The sequence below is a fragment of the Thrips palmi genome, unplaced genomic scaffold (genome assembly GCF_012932325.1).
Source record: "Thrips palmi isolate BJ-2018 unplaced genomic scaffold, TpBJ-2018v1 HiC_scaffold_4, whole genome shotgun sequence".
Taxonomy (NCBI): Eukaryota; Metazoa; Arthropoda; class Insecta; order Thysanoptera; family Thripidae; genus Thrips; species Thrips palmi.
The window spans coordinates 1265033-1286136 of NW_023144631.1; the positions used below are offsets into that span (position 1 = coordinate 1265033).

General features: G+C 65.0%; 2 protein-coding genes across 2 annotated transcripts; one reads left to right on the forward strand and one right to left on the reverse strand.

Annotated features, from left to right (window-relative positions):
- The first annotated feature begins 7693 nt into the window (after positions 1-7693).
- On the forward strand, positions 7694-10619 carry LOC117649486 (brain-specific homeobox protein homolog). Its single transcript, XM_034392354.1, has 5 exons — positions 7694-7897; positions 8606-8705; positions 9081-9268; positions 9377-9476; positions 10321-10619. The coding sequence occupies exons 1-5, from the start codon at positions 7694-7696 to the stop codon at positions 10617-10619; spliced, it is 891 nt and encodes a 296-aa protein (XP_034248245.1).
- Positions 10620-15845: 5226 nt separating this feature from the next.
- On the reverse strand, positions 15846-20124 carry LOC117649246 (biglycan-like; the record flags this gene model as incomplete). The annotated part of the gene is made up of 7 exons (XM_034391821.1): positions 19914-20124; positions 18211-18416; positions 17645-17823; positions 17346-17569; positions 16883-17269; positions 16206-16375; positions 15846-16125 (listed from the first exon to the last, which is right to left on the reverse strand). Coding segments are annotated over exons 1-7 (1455 nt in total), but the record flags the coding sequence as incomplete, so codon positions are not given.
- Positions 20125-21104: the final 980 nt, after the last annotated feature.

Here is a 21104-nt window from a genome sequence, read left to right on the forward strand (position 1 = left end):
GGCTGCGTGCGGCGTGCGCGAGCGTGGGTGTGAGTGTGAGAGGAGCTGCCAACCCCGGCGCACAAAAGGCGCGTGATTGTTGCCGCCACTTGTCATTGTTGCCAACCTTCCCGACGTTCCCGACGCGGCTCCTCGCTGTGGCAAACTGTCGCCGTGACAATGGCGGGGGCGGGGCGGGGCGGGGAGGGCCCCTGGAGGGGGCGGGGGGCGCGCCGCTAATATGAACATGAACCCCTTGGTGGTGGCCTGGAGGAAAGGTGCCGCCACCGTCGTCCGGGAGTAAGAGTTGGCGCGATGAGAGTCATTCATCACCGATCTGCGGCGGCCTCGGTGGTTAGGCCCCTTCGCTCCAACCTCCAACCTCGTTCGGCGGGGAAAGTTGGGATAGTATTAAGGCAACAACGCCCGGCGCACTTTAAGGCGGGTTTCGAAACGACGGATCTGCCATGGCCGCCAGCGGCAAACCCAAAACGCAAAACGGGGTGCTTGTTTCACCGGAGCCGCGCTGAAGGTCACTCGGCGAGGCACGGCGAAGCGAGGCCAGGCCGGGCAGGCCGAGCCAGGCTTTGTTCTGTTAGTCGGGCCGTGGGAAGGGCGGAGCGCTAACGCTGTGGCGCTATGGCCGTGGCTATGGCCGTGGCGGTGGAGGTGATGTCTCTGCTAACGAGCCAGCGTCCCCGACAGTCCCCGACAGTCCCCGACGGCTAGCGCCGCTCGTGGAGTGGACGGCGAGGACGCGCGGCGTTTAGAGCGGCCGAGAAGGCCAGGGAGGGGAGGGAGGGGTGGCCGGGGGAGGGGGAGGGGGTGGGGGGAAGCGGAGCGGAGGTCACCACGTAATGGGGGCAAATTAAGGAACGCTGTGTAACCCGAGAAATGTCATCGCCTGACAACTTGCTCTCCGTGCCTCCCCTCCCCCTCCCTCCCTCCCCCTAAGCTGCAATCTCTCTTCCTCTGCGCGCGCGGCACACGAGCCCTCTCTCTGTCTCTCTCTGGCCCCCTCTCTCCCTCTCCCTCTCTCGCCCCCTTTCGCCGGTTTTTCTTTTCCGTTCCCTTTCGTCCTTGCCGGGGCGGTGCGGGGCGGTGCGGGGCGGTGCGGGGCCGGCCTCTACAGCAGCTCGTTTGCAGTGTTTTGTGGCCTTTCTCTTCCCCTCGCTTGTGTCACTTATCTCTTCTGACTCTTCTTCTTGTGTACTTTTCGCCTTAGCTGTTTTTCCCTTCCCGGCTGCTGTCGGGGCCTCTGGCTGGCTGGCTGGCTGGCTGGCTGGCTGGCTGGCTGGCTGGCTGGCTGGCTGGCTGGCTGGCTGGCTGGCTGGCTCCGCGGAGCGCTGCGCTGCCGTAATGATGAGACGATACCCTCCACGACGAACTGATTCCGAACAGTGCCCTCGTCGCACGCGCTCTCTCTCACACACACACTCACGGGGCGTTCCGCAGTGGGTGCGAGAGAGAGAGAGCGAAGTGCCCGGAATCAAACCTAGAGCCACTCGCCGGCGCGGCCACGACAGGCATGGAGGAGGACGACGGCGCGGGCCGCGAGGACGCGAAACGGCAAAAAAAGACAAAGGCGGACGCATGATCGCTTGTTTGGCTTAATGGCTTTAATCTCTGGGAATATGTAACAGGAGCCACTAGCCCCGGAGCCACGCCACACGGCTAGCCTCGCTCATGGGCCGGGCCGGGCCGTCGAGCGCGGCGGAGACACGCTGTCTCCCGAGGCCCGAGGCCCGAGGGTGGTCCGGTGGGGGCATGGGGGGGGGACGTGGGACTGGTGGGACGTCGCCTATCCAGGCCTATCTGACGCAGGCCGCAGCGCCGCGGCTCGTCACGCCAGACGTAAATCTGCAAATCCCCGCCTAATAGAGCATAAAGAGGACGCGTGGGGCGGAGCAGCGGACCGAGATGTTTTTTTCCGGCTGTGTGGGTGTGTCTTTGTGTGCGTGCGCGCGTGTGTGTGAGTGTGGGCGCGCGCTGCCGTCTACCACCCTTCGCGTTTTCCCACCCTCGTTGTTACTTGAGACTAGCCGCTTACACTGTGGTTGCCTTGCAACCAAAACGCTCACAATATCCTCATAACGCACCACCCGATTTCCTAAAGATGAAGTTTCTCGGCTAGTGCCGAAAGGCGTGTCCCACTGAGGGCGACGAGGAGGACGTGTCCAAGAGAGCAATGCTTCTCTACCAATCTATCTCTTACTTTGCGGTGGTGGAATCTCTGGCACCGCGCTCCTCCAGACCCGACGGGGGGCCTCTCGACTCGACTTACCACTGACTGCTGCCCCTGCTACCCCTCTCACTCGTCTTTGTCTGTGGTGTCTGCTGCTTTTGTGCTCTCTTCCGATACATCGCGCGCGCGCGTACACACACACTCACACAATGAAGTGCGCGCGCGAGTCAATCCGTTTACCGAGTGGTGGGGTGGGCTCGGCCTCCCCTCCCCCTGCCGCCACTTACCCGCGGCGCGGCGAGGCAGGCGAACACAGAGGCCACGCGCCTGGCATTACCGGCCCTATTATTACTATTATTAACAGTTGTCTTTTTATTAATTTCGCGTCGGCGGCGCGCACGCCACCCGGCCGCCGTGTCCGGCAGGGTGGCAGCAGCGCGGCAGCCTCGGCGTCGTCCTCCAGGATGCCGTCCTGCCGCCCCGCCGCCCCGCCGCCCCGCCGCCCCGCCGCCCCGCCGGACGTGGGAACGTGTTTGCCGAACGTCACAACAGACACGCCCCGCCAATCGCAGCCTCATTCAACGGCCAATTTAAGTTTTATAGTCGTGGAAAAGGGAAAGAAGGGCGTTTCCAGTTCCCGCGCGGCCGCGGATCGCGGACGGCGGAGCGGAAGCTCTCCGAACGTGCATGCCTCCTCCAGGCGATCGCAATGTGCGCCCGGAGTGTTCGCTCTCGTCGTCCTTTTGGCGGTGCAGTGCGCTCGCCGCCAAGTGTGCTGTGCACTGCACTTGCTGGTGGGCGTGTCCGTCCGGGCGTTGCGAGGCGAGGCGTGTTTTGCCGCTTATCACCGCCATCTGGAGCATATGGAGCACTTTGCAGCCGAGCCGAAAGTAGCTCTACGCCGCAGTGCTTGGCGGGGTGATCCTGGCTGGCACGGGCTCCTCCTACTTCGCCTCCTCGGCCTCCCCGGCCTTCCAGCCCTTCCAGCGCGCTTTCCGTGTTTTGCATGCCTATGCCTGTGGCGGCCTGTGGCGGCCTGTGGCGGCCTGTGGCGGCCTGTGGCGCGACGACAAAAATGAAAAATGCCACCGCTACACCGCTAAAATGCCACGCAAGGCGCGGAGGCCCCGGGGCCCACTTGCAGGCCATTACCCGCCGCGTTCCCCCCGGTTCCCCTTTGCCAGCGGGATGATATTCCGAAGTGGCCTCGTCGCGCTGTCTCTCTCGCACTCTGGGCCACCTTCACGGCGTTCAGGACGTTGACGGCGTTCAGGGCGTGGACGGCGTTCAGGACGTTGACGGCGTTCAGGGCGTTGATGGCGTTCAGGACGTCGAAGGCGTTCAGGACGTTGACGGCGTTCAGGAAGCGCCGCCGCATCATTAGAGCAGGCCAACTCACCGAGCCGCCAAGGCGTTTGCTTGTTTACACCGCCGGAGCAGCGCGGAGCAGCGCGGCGTGCCTTATCGGGGACCGCACCCTGGAGGACGACAAGGAGGGCCCTTTTGTCCGGCACCGCGGCGGGGCCTTGGGGCGGGGTGTGGTGGGACCAGCCCGGACCAGCCTCCGCGAGTAATTAGTAAGACGGGCTGCCTGCGAAGCACCGCGAAGCACCGACCGGACCCTGCCTCGCCCCGCCTGCAACGTGTGCTGCTCTTACCACCGCTCTTAGTGTGAACAGACCTAGGTACAGCAACTATGTGCAGTTTTGCAAGATCGTGTCTACAATAGGGTTTGTTTTACAAAGGAGACGAGACCTGTGAAGGCGTCGTTGAGCCACCGGCACCCAGCAGCACCCCGTCCACCAAGCCGCCACGCCCCGCCACGCCCCGCCCGCAATGAACTTGATGACGGCACGGCTCCCACGACACTATTGTTGAAGACACGTAGAGGGTGACGGCGTGACAACGAGGCCGTGGCGGGGCGGGGCGGGACGCGGGCTGAGTGCAGCGGGCATTTAATGAGGCCCCGGCAGCTCCTAACCCTTGGCCCGGCCGCGCTCCGGCCGCCCGGTTTGCAAACACGCTGCGGCACAAGAAGAAGGCCTGCAGGACGTCCACCTGTATCGCGGCGCACCCCAGCCGCGCGCCCCGCCCCGCCCCGCCCCACCCCGGCCGCATGAAAAGGCCCTAACGAACACGTTTGGGGCGGATAGGCCAGGGCGCTACGCGGCTACGCCGAGGGCTACGCGGTACGCGCTAAGGAACGGCCAATGGAGCCCTCCTCGCCCCGCCCCGCCAGGCCGCCACCCAGGCCGCCAGGTTGGGGGCGCCGCGTGGTGGTTTGCGAGGCGGCGCCCGCTTCGTCTGCCTCCGAAACGTCGAACCGTCAAACCTCAAGACCTCCGAATCTCCGAACCTCCAACGCGACACCAACGTGCAGGCTAAATGAAATGAACCACGACGGAACGAGTAATAGGGTTGGACCCCCGCCACGGTTGCCGCTCCGTTGCCATGCTGCGGGAATGCCTGGGGAATGCCAACGCCGCCCTCCCCTCCCTCCCCCTTCCCCCTCCTCGGCCCGCGCTTACATTCGGTAAATTGGCAATCCTGTCCCCATTATTCGCCGCTTGCTTGTTCGCCAGATCGAAGGGGGCAGGCCGGGCAGGCCGGGCAGGACGGGCAGACCCGGGGCGGGGCGCGGCGGGGGTGGGGCGTGCGCCCTCGGGGTGGGGCGCCAAACCGCAGGGGCCCACCCCCTTTGCTGCCCCCGCGCGGCCCCTCGTTGACGTGGAGCCTGCCCCCAGCCTGCCCCCAGCCTGCCCCCAGCCTGCCCCCAGCCTGCCCCCAGCCTGCCCCCTGCCTCCTCTCCCTCTAGCCGAGTCATTACTGGTAGCTAAGCGTCGCGGCGACGTCGCGGTCACTCCCAGGCCAGCAGCAGTGCCAGCAGCGAGCCCCCGCGGCACGGCCTGCAGGTGTCTGGGCAGACGAAGCCCGGCGACACTACAAGTTCCGGATGTAACATACTTTATTTTGTTTTTATTTTTGGCTGGGGTTTTTGTTGTGCTGATGCTGCGACACTCGAATGAGTGAAATTCCCCCTCGCGAATCCGATTCAGTGATGCCGCGCGTGGGCTCCACCGCGACCCCCCTCAGGCCCCACGCGTGCCAGCCTCGGTGCCCGCCGCGCCGCCGTGCCGCGGCCAGCGACAAGAAGGGCCTGATTCGAGGCCTAATTGCGAATGTATCAGCATGGATGAGTTAATTTTCAAAGTGCGCGGTGCCTACTTGGCTGCCCTCCCTCTCCCCTTGAACCTATACCGCACGCACGCACGCCCTCGCACAGACACCAGCCTGCGACAGAGAGAAAGCACCGCCAGCACGTGGGGGTACAGCTAGAATAACAGCGATTGTAAAAAAGGGAGGCAGTGAAATGCGAGGCCAACTGGCAGCATTATTCGAGACTCTCGAAGAGGGAGGTTCCGGAAGCAGACCGAACACGCAACACTGTCAACCCCACGCCCCGGCCATGCCCGCCCCCGGCCCCTGCCTCGTACGTGCAGCCAGCCGAGCCGGCGCGCGACGCGAAGACGCGGAGGCGCATCGCGGAAGTGGCTTGTTCGCCCGAATCAAGGCATATATTGGTCAACAACTGCTTCGTTCCGGCGCCCCGCCCCGCCGTGCGTCGTGCGTTGTGTTGAGTTGTGTGTTGCGCGCGTTGGGTTTGTGATGCGGAGGCACGCGGCGGGGCGGGGCGGGGCGGGGTGGTGCGGGGGTGGATTGCGACCATTGTGTGCGCGGGGCCGCGGGGCCGGAGGGCCAACCGCACATCCGCGCCCCCATTCCACCCAGAGGGTCCATTTTGGCGTTCGACAACGCTTGAAAAATAAAAATCGAGAAATATACCGGAGCCAACATTTTCTCATTTTCCTCGGGATTCCACAGTGTGGAGCCAGGAGTGGGACCTGCGCCGCATTCCCAAGACTCAGCGATGGCTGAGCGCGCAGAGGTGTCGACCCGCACGTCCAGGGGCTGGGGTTCGACTCCCAGCAATTCTTTACATTTTAGGAGTGGCTTTTCCGATGCGGTTTGGCCCCGTTGCGCCACTCGGCTCACCCGGTGAGCCGCGGTGGCCGAAGGCGTTGAGATGTCTGATTCCTACACTCGGGTCGAGCGATCGAATACTAGCTTCCTGCTATTTTTGTCGGACTATACGGTTCGGACCAGCAGCTTCAAAGGCTCCTCTTCGCTCAGCGTCATCCATGGGCCGTGGTGGCCGAGAGCGCAGAGGCGTCGGTTCCCGAATGCGGGGTCCGGGGTTCGATACCCATTACGGTTGCGAATATTTTGACCAAGCTTACATCGCAAGAAGGCGGTTCAAGTATACAAAATCGGCCGGCATTCAGTGTGCCTCTCATAGCCCAGTGGTTCCGCTGCTGGGCAGGGTGACGCAGACTCCTGAGTACCAGTAGCATGGCCCCTGAGTGGGAAGGGGGCCGGGAACGAAACCCGACTACTGGGAAAGGTGGCAGCCTGGCCTACTATGAGAGGACTCCTCCACATCACAGTTGACGTGACCAATGACGGGGCCACTGCGGTTTAACTCTGAGGTTGCTCCTGTGATGAGATGGGGGAACCACTGGTCCACCAAGCCAGCGGGGAAGAGGGCCGGTTCGCCGGGGTGCCCTCTTTCGCTGAAATTTTCTTTATAGTATTGATGTTACTTCTGTTACTCTGAATACATTTTGTGTTAAAATGTCTTTGGATTGTCCTGCACCCAGTCTTGATTGACATAGAGAGTGAGGTCTCGGCCAGTGACAGGATGAGCGACGCGTCGGGTTTGAACCGAAACTGAGGAACTATTCGAGAAGGCTCTAAACAGCTAGTCTTATCAATTAGAAGTATTATAACCACCTCTGTTTTGAATAGTTCATATGGTCCATTGGGTGAATAGGATACACGCTGCGCTCATAGACAGCTGAATGGCAGTCCGCTCCGGGACACTGGCCTGCTTCTCTTCGCGCTGTGCCGTGCTGCGCGGGCCGTGGGGATGCGGCTGGCGAGGCTACCGGTTAGCCAGTTGACCGTGCCGCGCCGTCGTACGGCCGAGCCCCCCAACCCTCCACCCTCGGCTACTTGTCGTCTGCTTTGCGGCTGTTTGGCCGTCCTTAGTGGCGACTTGCCGGAGGGCCGGGAGAGAGGCGGCCCCGCCGTGCCCCGCCGCTGCGCTGCTACACCGGCACGTTGGCGTTGGCCGCGTTGGCGCGCCTCGCGGTCCGCCGTGGCCGTCGCCATGGCAACCGCCGCGGCCAATGGCGGGCGGGCGCGGCGGCAGGCCCCGCCCCCCGCCACCCGGCCGCCAACGGGGTGCGGCGACGGCCGCGGCGGTGGAGGGGCGGCGCCGGGGGTGGCGCCGGGGGGTGGCTCCGCGCCGCCGCCTCGGGGGATGTTTATCTATCCGCCGCCAGACGTGGTCGGGCGCGGTCCGAGGCGCACGCACGCGTCGACGCACGCGGACCTGGCGGCACCGCGGCACGGCTCGGCTCGGCGACGCGGCCCCGAAGGAGCTCCTGCAGCGCGACATGTGAGATGATGGCCGGTACGGGCGCCACACGCCTGGCGCACGCCGCGCACGCCGCGCACGCCCCCAGCCACCGCATCGACGACATCCTGCGGAAGGACCAGGAGCACCTGCAGCTGCCGCACAGCCTCAGCAAGCCACAGCCGCAGCTGCCGCCGCTGCCGGCCGCGCCGCACCCCATGCACCCCCAGCCGCACCCGCTGCACCCGCACCTCGTAAGTCGTTGGGGATTCGCCTCGTCGCGCCGAGTTCGGCAGGACCATCGTGACCACCGTCCACCGCAGCGGGAAGGCGCCGACGCTCCCTCTGCTGACCGACGGTAACCGCAAGGTGGCGGAACCTACAAACTGCACTGAGGCAGCTGTCCTCTGACTCCACAAATTCGCGGTTGTTAATTTGAATTATTGTGTTGTTCTCGTTGATAAAGCCTCGGCCTTTTCCCCTCTCTCCGTTCTGTGACTTTGAGACCTTCGTGGGTCTTTCGGCAGTCTTTCGGCAGTCTTGCGGCGACGAGGCAGCGTTCCTGACACTGTTGTTTTTGTTTGCGGTGGTGTCGCGGCCCCTGCGTCTCGCGCAGTGGCCATCTTAGACGACCACAACCACCTCTCCCCCCTGCCCCCCTGCCGGCCGAAAGCAGCAAACTCGGCGAAGTTATCAAGCACCCCATTTTGCGGTTAGTTCACGAACTCGCCACGCTCCCTGCTCCCTGACCGAGCCCCGTCAAAGGCCCGGTCCACCCACCGTCTTCATTAGTGTCTCGGTGGCCAGACGTGCGCTCGCCGGTCCGGAGTCGCCCGGGGTCGCCCGGAGTCGGCCCCCGGGCTGACGGTGCCAACGCGCAAGTGCCGCAACCATCTTCGACGATCTTCGAGCAATCGAAGTGACGCCGACTGGGTTGAAAGCGTGCTTTTGTTTGTGGACAGCTGTCGCCGGCCTCGCGCGCCTTCCTGCCGCCGCTGTTCCAGCGGTCCGTGCTGCTGCAGCCCTCGTACCAGCACATCCTGCACCTGCCCTGGGCGCAAAGTGAGTACTCTCCCCCTACCGCCCCTACCCTCCCGGACGCGGAGCGCGGAGCTGGAGACCCAAACGCAAGGCGGCCCTGCCGCGCCGCCGTGCCGTCCCCCCAGCAGGGAACCCCCTCGGACTCCAGGGTAGGCATCCCGCGCGCAGCCTTGTCGGCGGTACTGCCTGCCCGCCAGGCGCCATAGCAGTGCCTTTAAGTGAGAGTCGTTGCGACTCCGTCGAGGGGAGCACGAAATAATAGTTACGGGATCGGTTTTCTTTGGGCTACCGAGACTGAGGAGAGTTATTTCGGCCAAGAAAGCTCACAGCTAACAAAAACTCGTGAAGTACTGATGACGATGCTGGTGTTTGAACCCGCCACCCTTGTGTTCGCAGCTGAGCTCGTTGCCGGCTACCCCGGCTCGCTGGACGCGGGCAAGGTGGCGGGCCGGCGGCGCAAGGCGCGCACCGTGTTCTCGGACCAGCAGCTGCACGGCCTGGAGAAGCGCTTCGGCAAGCAGAGGTACCTGTCCACGCCGGAGCGGGTGGAGCTCGCCACCGCCCTCAACCTGTCCGAGACGCAGGTAAGCGCCGTGCTGGGCCACAACACGATTTGTTGTTCACTTTGTCATTTGTTGAGCGCGCTCGACGCCGGTAAATCGGTGCGCTGATCGACGTCGTTCCTCTTGTAGGTGAAGACCTGGTTCCAGAACAGGCGGATGAAGCACAAGAAGCAGCAGAGGAAGCTGGCGGACGACAAGCAGCCGAACGGTGGCAAGCGGTCCAGCGCAGGTGAGTGAGAGACGACGCTTTGACTAAAGAGGTCGCTCAGCCAAAGCCGCAGAAAAGAGCGCTCGGACGACGGGGTGGGGACGCGGATTAATAAACGCGTCCGCCCCGCCCCGCCCCGCCCCACCCCGCCCGCCCGCCCCACACACCGCCCCGCCCCGCCCCGCCCCGCTCTCAGCCCGGGCGTCTCACTCATTAGGCTGACAGCCGCCCCTCTCAAACACTTCCCCGCTGAATGGGCTGGGCCGCTCGCTAAACTCATTTCAACTCATTTGCGAAAGCACAATGCCAAAGTGAGCCAGGGCCTCGCCGGCCTCGCTCGGGGCGGCGCGGCACCACCGCCCCGTCGCCGCCATGCCGCCATCCCGCCGTCCGCCGCGGTGTTGGTGTTTGCGATGAGTCGGCCGGGGATTTGGGCGCTCAGCGCCGCCAGGCATTCGGACGGGTGGCGGGGCGGGGCGGGGCGGCCAGTTTACGCGCAAATTGGCGACAACGGCCGTGAAGAGCGTGGAGCGGCAAGCGAGGCGCGCCGAGCCCCCCGCACCCCGCATCGCATTTATGCCTTTGCCCCCTCCCCCCTCCCGGGCCGTTTCAGAGACTCGATTACAGCGAGAGCTGCCAGCCTCGCCTGGCCGCCTGGCTGCCTGGCCTGGAATCCGCGTTGGCGGTGGCGCCGCCACATCGGAGCCAGGGATCGATTTAGAGCGTAGCGCCTTGAGCCCTCGGCAGCCGAGGCGGCCACTTCTCCTCGTCCAGCCCCCCGCCCCCCCCCCCCGCCCCCGCCCCCCGCCCCCCGCCCCCCGCCGGCAGCCACACTGCCTGACGCGGACCTGCTCTCTGCTTCCAGACGGCTCGGAGGCGGGCGACCTGCCCGTCGACTTCTCGCTGGCCGCGTCCGGCGGCACCAGCTCCGTGGACCTCAACAGCGTCCCGGATGACGCCGAGGCCTCGGACTGCGAGATCGACGTCGGCGGCCCCACGCCGGGGGAGGCGCGGCGCTGCGGCGCGGCGACGGCCCCCGTCCCCGGCGTTGTGGCCTCGGTCGTGGCCCCGGGCCGGCAGAGTCCCGACAAGACGGACTCGCTGTTCGTGCTCAACCAGTACCTGCAGCACCAGCACCACTACGGGTCGCGCGTCATCCGATAGGCGTCGCGGCCGCACGGGCCTCCCCGCCGAGCTGGACGCCGGCCCGGCTCGGGGGTTGCTGTCGACGACGCCGTCCTGCCTGACGCGGGGCTCCGCCGAGTTACCCTGCTGGAGCCGCTGGAGCGTGCCATGGCTCTCAGAAATCATTGTGATATTTTTAGACATTTGCTATTTATCCTGTACATATGAAACTGTACCGTAAGTTAAGTTGTTGTTCTGTCTCCACCGCGCAGGGTTATCAGTTGTTTTTGTGTTTCCGAAAGAAGGGAGGATGTAAATAAGTGTTGCGGCGCTCCATGCGCTGGGGCTGCGGTGTTATTCGTGGGAAAAAGTGAGAGTCTTGCTATCCTCGCCCTGTTTGTTTGTAACTCCAATCATGTTCACCCTGCCACCAGGTTACCGTTCAATTGTGCTACAACCAGCTTCAACAGTTTCGTTGCTTTTGGTACTGTACTCAATTCTAAAGTGATTTTGCTCCACCCCCACCATGATTATGAAATTAAATATTAATTTACGAATCCAAGTCCTTTATTTCACTGTCCCGTACTCCTCCTAAAAAAAATATGCTACGTCCATCAGTCCGTGCTCATCAAGAGAGAAAGGCGGCCTCCTCCCGAGCTGGCTTGAATTAATTCAAGGTGCCTCGGCACAAGCAGAGAGTAACGGGTCTCGAAAATTCGACACCATTTAATCACATTCTCCTGCACTGAAAGCCCGACTAAAGAAGTAAAAAGAGAAAAACACTCAACGAACGGCACATACACCGTCGCCGTTTTTTGGGGCGGGGGAAGACGGAAAGGCGTTTCATTAGGCCGATTGAGGAATGCTGCTCCGAGACAAGTGAAGGGCGCCCTCGGCGCTGATTGCAGCTCATTGCAGCTGATTGCACGGCCAGCATCGGACAGGTAATTAACGAAGGATTCACGCCTAGGAGCACCTGCCGGGCCGTCTGTCTCTCTCGCACCTTTACAGGACGCCGCACGAGTGCGAGCGAGAGAGACAGACAGGGCCGGCGCGGCCAACAAGCACCACCGGGGAGACGGTGGTGGGCTTGCCACTTCAGGGCCCTCCGCCCTCCGACTCTGAGGCTAACAGTGTAACAGTAGCCAGCACCTGCAGGGGAAGGATTCCAGTGAGGTCGCGGCATTTTGTAATTTGCAGGGGGACGGTGGCACCCTGGTGGCGCAGCAGAAGCGGCCTCTCGGCCTCTCTCTCTCTCTCTCTCCACCCGGAATGTGTGGATCAGGCGGACCCTCTGGCCGCGACCCGCCCCGCCCCACCCCGCCCCGCCGCACCCGGATCCCTTCCCCGTCGCCGCTTTAGAGGGTGCTTTCTTTATGACGGCGGCCCCCAGGACGGCCCCGACAGGATGATTCCGAACCGCCGGCCTCTCCCTCATACCTGCCCGCCACATCCCGAGAGTGCGAGAGAGACGGGGCGACGAGGACGGCCCCCCGAGGGGCGGGCCCTGGCGCGTCGCGAGTCTCGTTGTCCGTGGATGACTCCTTTTATCCAAACGGGACATTGTGCCGGGCCCATTGTCTCGCGAAAAAGGCTGCATGTGCACCTTAGCTCAGGCTCATTCTGAACGGCTGCCCTCGTCGCTCTGTCTCTCTCGCACTCGCGAGGCCTCCCGCGGGGGTGGGACAGAGACGGCGACGAAGACACTGCTCGGGTCCCGGCGCTTCGGGCCGGAGGGAGGCGGCCGCGGAGCCGTGGACAGGTGCGAGGGTGGCTGTGATAAACAAATGCTTGCCCCGCTTGCTCTGCTCGGCTCTGCTCCTCCGCGAACACCGTCGTCGCCCTGGTCGCCGGCCTCGTCGTCGGCCACGGCCACCGAGCTGCTGTGCGTTGGGTCTGCCAAACCCGAATGGAAATAGGAAAAAGACGACAGAGACAGGGAAAGGAGGAGGAAGCTTGCGAGGTTTTTGCGCTCCGGGTTTTGCTCCCCGGTGTTATTGGATCCGCAGGATACTTTGACGGGCGGTGCGCTGTGCCGTCGTGCCGTCGTTGAGTGCATGCATGTGCACGCGGACCGAGCAAACGGCAAATCCAATTCCATATTGCAGCGCTGCGACGCGACGCGTGCAGGGAATGTGCAGGCAAGTCGTCATCCACCTCGGCGGGGCGCAGCGGCGCGCCGGGGTGGGGGCACCGCGGGGCTCTGCCAGCCGGGGGCCCAGGAGGGGCCCGCCCCTTGCCCCGTCGTGCCGAACGCGCCCTGGGTAGGTCCTTCGCCTGCATCCCGCATTGCAGGGACGCAAAATCGCAAAATCTCTGGACCAACGCACCGCTTCATGGCTTCGACCCCCTTTTTCTTGCAAATGCAATGAGTTTGAATTGGTTTGTCGGAGCCACGGCGAGCCAGGGCCACCCGCCCCTCCGCCTCCACCCCCGGCATGCCCCCGGACACCGGTACGGCGGTGCGGCGGTACGGCGAGACAGGGACTGGCGGCCGAGAGGCCGAGGGGTCCTGGCTGCCCTAATGGGTGGAGGCAGGTCGGAATGACAGTCCTAAAACAGTCGTGTCTCCAGTGCCCAGGTCTCATATAAGACGACGGAAGAAAAATAGAAAAATGCCACGAGCTGGGCCCGCATGTGGCCGGTCCCGCCCCACTGTGTTCCACTACTGGTTCCCCTGGGGACGGCGGAGGCCGTTTCGTTGTACATTTTCCAGACCCGACACTAGCCTTTATTTGGGAGGAATTTTTCGCTGCTTCGCCCGAGTGTTGGCTTGCGCTGAACTTTCAGGCGGTTTGGATACAAAGTTTCGTGTCGAAACAGCATGCTAGGCCCACTCGGCGCTCTCAGCCAGCGTCATGCAAAAAGACGGCGACGTCACGCAGCGTCCAATAACGCTTACCAGAGTGGCCGATGTTTCGTTGCGCCCGCTTCGCCCGCTTCGCCCGCTTCGCCCCTTTGAGAATCCCTGTTGTCCAGGGGCACTCCACTCGCTCTCATCTAGAGCTGTCCCTGCCGGGAGCTGCCGGGGCCGGCGGGTTGTGCGCTAAATTAGTTGTCCAGGCGGGGGATGGGAGTGGTGGACGGCGTGGAGCGTGGGGCCGGTGGACCAAGGCCGGGGCGGTGACGCAACCCGGTGAGGGCCTGGGGGGCCTGGGGGACTGCGCGCCTACGGTACCTCCACTGGACACTGGACACGAAACGCCGCATGTGGCCGTGCGTGGCCCGTCAGGCACTGCGGCCCGGTGCGGGTCAAGCCTGTTGTCATACACTCTCCCCTACGAAGCGCAACGCCGGCAAGCACCACTCCCTCCACGCAGCAAAACGCACTCGTAAGGCATTGTTTTCCGCGTCCGGAGGCATATTTAACGTGCCATTTCCCTGTACAGTGTGACAGACGCAGCCTTTTTTTCGGCAACCTTGTTACGCCGCGTTTTGCGGATCAGTTCGCATGAAAACAAAAACAAGCGACCGCGTAGTCCTCGGCCGGGCCGCCGGAGCACTCCGGGCAAGGTAACCCGATTGGGCTGCATTTTAATGCATGTTGGTGCAGCCTTTGTTGCGCGTCTCTCAAAGGCCGGCATGGCATCATTACTTCGTTTCTGCGTCGCCGCCAACCTCGCCGCCCCCGCCACGCTCCCTCACCTGAGACAGGCGGCGCAGGCACCGCCCGCCGCGCGCCGCCCCCACCCCTCGCGCCCGCGCCGCCGTCCCCGAGCCAACCCCAGCCAACCCCCGGCGGCGCGCGGCGGCGCGGTGTGTCTATTGTGCCCCGATAGCAATAACAGCTTTATTGGCTTTCGCCTTTCGAGTTTATTAACGAAGCAACAGGCAAATATCTGGCGACTGGCGGCTACCTGCCGACGCGGCCTGGCGCGGCGCGGCGTAGGGATGCCGTGCCGTGCCTAGCCGGGCCGGGACGCCCGCGCCGCCGCTGGATTCACGGACCTGACCCGCGCGCCGCCCAAGGTTCAGCGAGGGGCCGTGAGGGCGGCTGGGGGACGACGGCGGCCTCGGTCCGACGACAAGCAGGCCATGCGCGCGTGGGCGGCGGCAGTGGGCGCCAGCGTAGGCGACAGCAGGCGCGCTGGCAGGTCGGAGCCGGCCTCTCAAATGGTTGACGCGCTGATACCATCTCGCCGTGTGATATCATCTGTGTGTAATTGAGAGAGTGAGGGAGTGTTGGCGTGTATGATGTGTGTGTGTGTGTGTGTGTGTGCGCGCGCGCGCCTGCGTGTGCGTGTGTTTGCGGATGCGGCCCGGAGGAGCTATTGTACCGGTCTATTGAATGGGGTGATAATTAAAAGATTACAAGGCTGCGGCGATGACACGGCGGCACGCTGCTGGCGCTGCAGGTCGCGTGGCACTTACAGTGCACTTACATGCCGCCGTCAGATTCAATAACCCGCCGTCCTCGCGGACTTGATGACGGACTTGGTGGGGCGGTGCGCGGTGCGGGGGTAGATTGACTCGCCGCCACCCCCTATTGGATCTGATTATTGCTCTGCCTGCAATGGCCCCGATTGAGACCCCTTAATTTGGCGCGATGCCCCACCAGCCCCAGCGCTCTGCCGCTCTGCGGGCTCGTCCTCCCCCTCCCCCTCTGTGGGGCGCGTCCGCGTGGAGCGCCCTCTCCGTCCCCCTCGGGCGGGGCCTTGCGGGCGGCGCTCTCTCGGACGCGGCCGCGCGGCCCTTTTAAAAGCGCCCCCGCGCCGCGAGCGCCGTGCCGCCGTGCCGCCGTGCCGCCGTGCCGCCGTGCCCCGCGCTCGGCGTGATGGGGAGGTGGATACATCCATTAGAGCCTCTTTATGATTGGAAGCCGTGCCGTGACGCGCCGTGCCTGCCGTCCTGCCGTCCCCCGACGGCCATGCTGGTCGCTCTGTCGCCCTCATCGCCAAGGGCATTCGATCGGCATTCGGTATTCGTCAGTGGGACCTAACTGACAGAAAGACTGGAACGAAAAAACATGGAAGTTCATGAGATCACAGACATTTATTTGTACGAATAGCTATGTTAAAATTTACAAACAGGCCAGCTAGCGCCCCCCGCCCCCCGCCGGCCGCAGGGACGGCGCTCCGCTTCTTTGGTTTACCGAGACGGCGGCAGCGCGGCAAGGCCCCGCCCCGCCATCGCCCTACGCAGCACGCAGCACGCAGCTGTCCGCGAGGCGCGAGACAGACATCACAGGTCGCCGGCCCGGCCGGCCCGCCGCGCGTCCACGGCCAGGGCCGCGGCGTAGAGGGCGGGCGCGGGCAGGCGGTCGTCGTCCTCGTCCACGGCGGCGGCCTCGTACAGCGGGTCCTTGGACACGCTGCTGGAGCGCGCCAGGGCCGCGCGCCCGTACAGGCGGGGCGGTCGGTCCGGGAGCAGGCGACGCACCACCATCACGGCCAGCACCACCAGCGAGGCCGTCATGACGAACAGGAGCGCGTTGGCGAACAGCGACGGCTGCCCTGGCGGGATGCCGTCGCGTAGCTCGGGCGAGCACGCCGTCGACGAGGCGTCCCAGAGGGGCTGCCCCGACAGCTCGGCCGGGCTGGAGCACCTGGAACCACACGACGCCTTAGACTCTCTCTTCTCTGCCTCTCACGGCAGCCAGGCGCCATCCTCTACAGCCTGACGAACCTTACGCGGTCGCGGGTGTTGACGTTGACGCCTTTCAGCGAGGCGGCGGCCCAGGTCGTGAAGTTGCACGAGCAGTGCCAGGGGTTGTCGGCGACGTCCAGGAAGGTGAGGCCTGCCCAGGCCAGCAGCCGGGGCGGCAGGGACCGCAGGCTGTTGTTCCGGAGCGACACCTGAGGGCAGAAGATGACGCGCACCGGTTCAGGTCCTTCTTGGCGGTACGCGGCACGTCACTCCATCGCTAATTGCCCCCTTCAAGGGGCCAAATCTGGGGGTTTAATTTTCAAATGGACGCGGAGGCTACTTTGTAAAGTCGTTAATTGGTGGTGGAGCAGCCCGGCTGCGTGCAACTCCGGCGCCCTGCCGGCATCCTTGATGGGGCGCAGGGAGCTGGGTGAGTAGTAAGTGCGGCGCAAACAGCGGCGTGGTGACTCGGCGCCCGGCTGCGCCCGGCGGGCCAACGAGCCGCTTACCGCCCGTCACCCCATCTTGCCCGTCTTGCCCGTCATGCCCGTCACCGCCAAAGGCGGCTGCAGCGCGCCGCGGCCCGCGGCCGCCACGCCACGCCACGCGCGCGCCACCTAGCGGCAGCCTCGGTAGTCGGGCAGAGAGACTGGTCCAACCACCCCCCGCTAGGCGGCGCTGCTGGCGCGGCCGGCGCTGCGCGGTACTCGACTCACCTCAGTGAGCGTCCAGCTGGGGCCGAGGTGGCTGAAGGCGGCGGGGTGCACCTGGCGCAGGGCCTTGTTGTGGGCCATGCTGAGCGCGCGCAGGCGGGGCAGCCCGAAGAAGGCGGCCACCTGCACTTCCTCCAGGATCGGCATGTAGGACAGCGACAGCTCCTCCAGGTTGTCCAGGTGCAGGAAGGGCGGCACCAGCGAGTCGCCGGCGGGCAGCGTGCGGACGGGGTTGGCGTCCAGCACCAGGCGGCGCAGCGTGGAGGGCAGCCCGCGCGGCACGGCCGTCAGCGCGTTCCGCGACACGTCCAGGGTGTGCAGCACGCGCGGCAGCCCCAGGGCCGCGTCGGCCGGCAGCGCGGCCAGCCCGCAGCCAGACAGCCCGAGGACCTGCGGCACGCGGCGGCACGCCGTTAATCTGTGCTGTTTCTCCGAGCACCTCACCGCCCACCCCACAGCCACCCACCTGCAGCGACTCGGCGCCGGCCAGCGCGGCCTGCGTGTTGTGGTCCAGCACGCGCAGCGGGTTGCCGTCCAGACGCAGCACGCGCAGGGCTTTGGTGTGCTCCAGCGCGCGGCGGGGCAGCGAGTGCAGGTCGTTGTGGGACAGGTCCAGCGACGTCAGCGACAGCGGCTCGTAGCTGTCCTCCTGCCAAGCGCCCCGCAGCACGTCGGCGCGCACCGCGTCAGCTGTGGGGGAAGGAAGTTTTCTCTTTATTCACGTTCGTTCAAATTCGATTCGAAAGCCAGATGGGCATGTCGCACCAGTCAGCTTGTTGTGCGCCAGGTCCAGCGCACGGAGCCCGGACAGCGCCAAGAACGCCCCCGAGGCGATGTCGGTCAGGCCGTTGTTACGCAACGACAGAGTGCTGACCCCGGGCATGGCGGGCAGCGGCGCCAGGGTGGCCGACGGCAGCACGCCGTCCAGCAACACCTTGGTCAGGCTGCAATCAAGTCCGAAACGGTTATCTCCCTCCCACACGAGTGTTGTTTCTGGAATCAGCAGTAGTCAGAAGTCGGCGTACAGCTGAAAAATACGTGGGTAGATATTCGGATCGGAATTGGGAGGTCGGTTGACGCGCGACCGATGCGTGGAACTGTCGAGATAGCAGTGTATTTGTATTTCTCGGTGCCTCGGCGCCAGCCGCCGCCTGCAGTCCGCAGGATGGGCAGGCCAGCAACACTCGCCTGTTTGGCGGGACTGCCTACCCTGCCGTTCGCAGGCGGACTCGGCCAGAGCTGCGCCTCTCTCGCGTCGCGTAGCGGCGCGAGAGAGGCAGAACGACCAAGCGACTCTCGGGAGCCACTCGCCAAAAGGAGCGCATACTCACCCCGTCTCGTTCCACCCGGTCAAGGCCTGCATCCAGGACGCGTCGCGCGGCGCGGGCAGCCCCGTGCAGTCCAGGGTGTCATCCTTGCAGTGGCACGGCGGACAGGGGGCGCCGTCTTCGCGGAGGGAACCCCCCGGAGTCGGCGGGGCTGCGGGGGCCGCGGGGGCGAGCAGGGCCGCGAGGGCCAGCAACACGCCGACCTGGGCCTGCGGCACATCGGGCACATGCACATTTCCCCGGAAGGAGTCACGAAGCGTCAGCGCCATCGCACCGCGCCAGGCTGGCCGCCTGCCTGCCTGCCTGCCTGCCTGCCTGCCTGCCTGCCTGCCTGCCTGCCTGGCTGCCTGCCTGGCTGCCTGCCTGCTGCTGCCTGCCTGCCTGCCTGCCTGCCTGCTGCTGCCTGCCTGCCTGCCTGCCTGCCTGCTGCCTGCCTGCCTGCCTGCCTGCCTGCCTGCTGCCTGCCTGCCTGCCTGCCTGCCTGCCTGCCTGCCTGCCTGCCTGGCTGCCTGCCTGCCTGCCTGCCTGCCTGCCTGCCTGCCTGCCTGCCTGCCTGCCTGCCTGCCTGCCTGCCTGCCTGCCTGCCTGCCTGCCTGCCTGCCTGCCTGCCTGCCTGCCTGCCTGCCTGCCTGCCTGCCTGCCTGCCTGCCTGCCTGCCTGCCTGCCTGCCTGCCTGCCTGCCTGCCTGCCTGCCTGCCTGCCTGCCTGCCTGCCTGCCTGCCTGCCTGCCTGCCTGCCTGCCTGCCTGCCTGCCTGCCTGCCTGCCTGCCTGCCTGCCTGCCTGCCTGCCTGCCTGCCTGCCTGCCTGCCTGCCTGCCTGCCTGCCTGCCTGCCTGGCTGCCTGCCTGCCTGCCTGCCTGCCTGCCTGCCTGCCTGCCTGCCTGCCTCGCCGCCTGGCTAGCTGCCCCGTCTGCCCGATTGCCACTATCAGGATTAGCCCGCCCCGGCCTGGCCGCCTGGCCTTCCTCGGATTACCGCCAAAGGCTTTCCGTTGTTGATGTTGTTGTTGTTGGTGAGCGACCGACTCCACGCGTCCTCTGCTCGTCGTTTTTTGGGGTTAACTACCCAGCGTTTAAATTTACCCGGGGCAGGTGCGTTCTCCCGCTCTCTCCCGGCCTGGGAGAGATAATGGGTGGAAATTGGAACTGAGACACAATATTGACTCATTCACACACACACACACACACACGACGCCGGCGCGCAGCTGCTCGGTCTTACCGGTAGCGACTAGACTTAGCGTCGCGCCACCACTTACCTCCATGAGACAACACCGTTGCATAAATAGCAGAAGCACACAAACAGCGGCACTCACACACAGGCACACCGAAACGCTCAGACACACGGGCCAGAAGCGAGCACGTCTCGTGCCCGGCTCGGCCGATGTGCGACGTGCACGTGACTGACCGCCCTGGCCGCTCTGCTTGCTCTCGGGGGTCTTGTTGTCAGTGTGGGGCACGCAGGCACGCAGGCATGCACCGCCGGGCAGTCGGGCAAGGCCCCCGCTGTCAGTGCTGTCGCTGTCAAAGCGGCTCGCCACTCGACGCCGTCACGATACGACAAGTGCCGTCACCGGCCACCGGCCTGGCTGCAGGCGGCCGCCCTGTCTCTCTCGCACACCCACGCGAAGCCCCATGAGTGCGAGAGGGACAGGGCGACGGACGCACTGCTCGAAACGCGCCTGGTTGGGCGCCTGGTCGGCGACGTACCTTGGTCATGTCGGGCGTTGGCGCGGTCGCGGTGCGCGGGGACGGCCACTTTCGAAGCGGGGTGGAGAGGGCCGCGGACCGAAGGGAGCCGGAGGGCTGCTGGCTAGCTGCTGGCGGTCTTGGTGTCCGCGGCAGCGCAACGCAACGCACGCAACCCAACGAACGCAACGCGCAGCACGACGGCACAATGGCAGTCGCGGCGACAGCAACGGTGCCGTGTGACGGCGGGCGCAGCCGCGGCCCTGGCCGAACGCAGTCTTATCTCTCACGGCTTCGAGCCGCGGGGGGCGGGGCGGGGCGGGACGGCGACGGCGGGGAGGGTTGATAGGCGGCGATGAGGTGAGGAGGGGGTCATTGTATGCGGCCGCCGGTCCAAACTGTCCCAAACACGCACCGTCGTGGTGGTGACCGGCCCGGTGATTGATGATGGTCCACCGCCGTGCCGGGTGCCGGGGCTCCACCGAGAGGTTCGTACGGGTCACCGGCCCGGCCGCGTGCGGCCGCGTGCCCCGGTCTGTCGCGGAGCTCTGTCCCTACTCGGAGCGCCCGGAGGGTGCCAAGGTGCAGGCAGGCAGGCGGAGCGGGGCAGTGGGCGTCCTTCCCGAACGGCGTCGCCACGCCCAGCACCGCGCCCGGGGCTCGCCGCATCGGGACGGCGCGAGATAAGCCCGCGAAAAGGACGCGGCCCGGCCTAGCCCGGCCCGGCCCACGCGCCAAGCCCTGGAGAGCCTGTCCCAACAATGCTTCGTCGCTCTGTCTTTCTCGCACTGCATGACTGCACCAACCCTGGAGTTGATTTGAAACTACTGGCCGAGTTGCTGGTCTTCGTTGTGGAGGACGAGAGGAGCCACAGGGTCGACGTCAGCTTCGCGGGGCTCGGCGTTTTTCTCCTCAAACACCCCTGTCCCACCCCGCCCCGCCCCGCCCCGCCGACGCGTGTTTTATTGCTGCTGCACAAAGACAAGTCTCTTTATCTGGAGACACCAGGTCAAAGGCAGCTGCACCGCGACAACATGCAGTCCGCGCAGAAACAAAGGCTTGCACCAAGTCAGGAACAGAAAAATAAAACAGTTGAATTTTTCACTTTTTTTTATTAAATAAATTTTGTAATCCTAAAACTACTGACACACTTTTGTCACCTCAAACAGCAAACACAACAAACGGCTTCTTCTTTCTGGGGGAGGGGGCCTA

Coding starts and splice junctions, on each gene's coding strand:
- LOC117649486 (XM_034392354.1), top strand. CDS start 7,694: ATGGCCGGTACGGGCGCCACACGCCTGGCGCACGCCGCGCACGCCGCG. Junction 7,898..8,605: donor ACCCGCTGCACCCGCACCTC/GTAAGTCGTTGG, acceptor GTTTGTGGACAG/CTGTCGCCGGCCTCGCGCGC. Junction 9,477..10,320: donor TGGCAAGCGGTCCAGCGCAG/GTGAGTGAGAGA, acceptor CTCTGCTTCCAG/ACGGCTCGGAGGCGGGCGAC.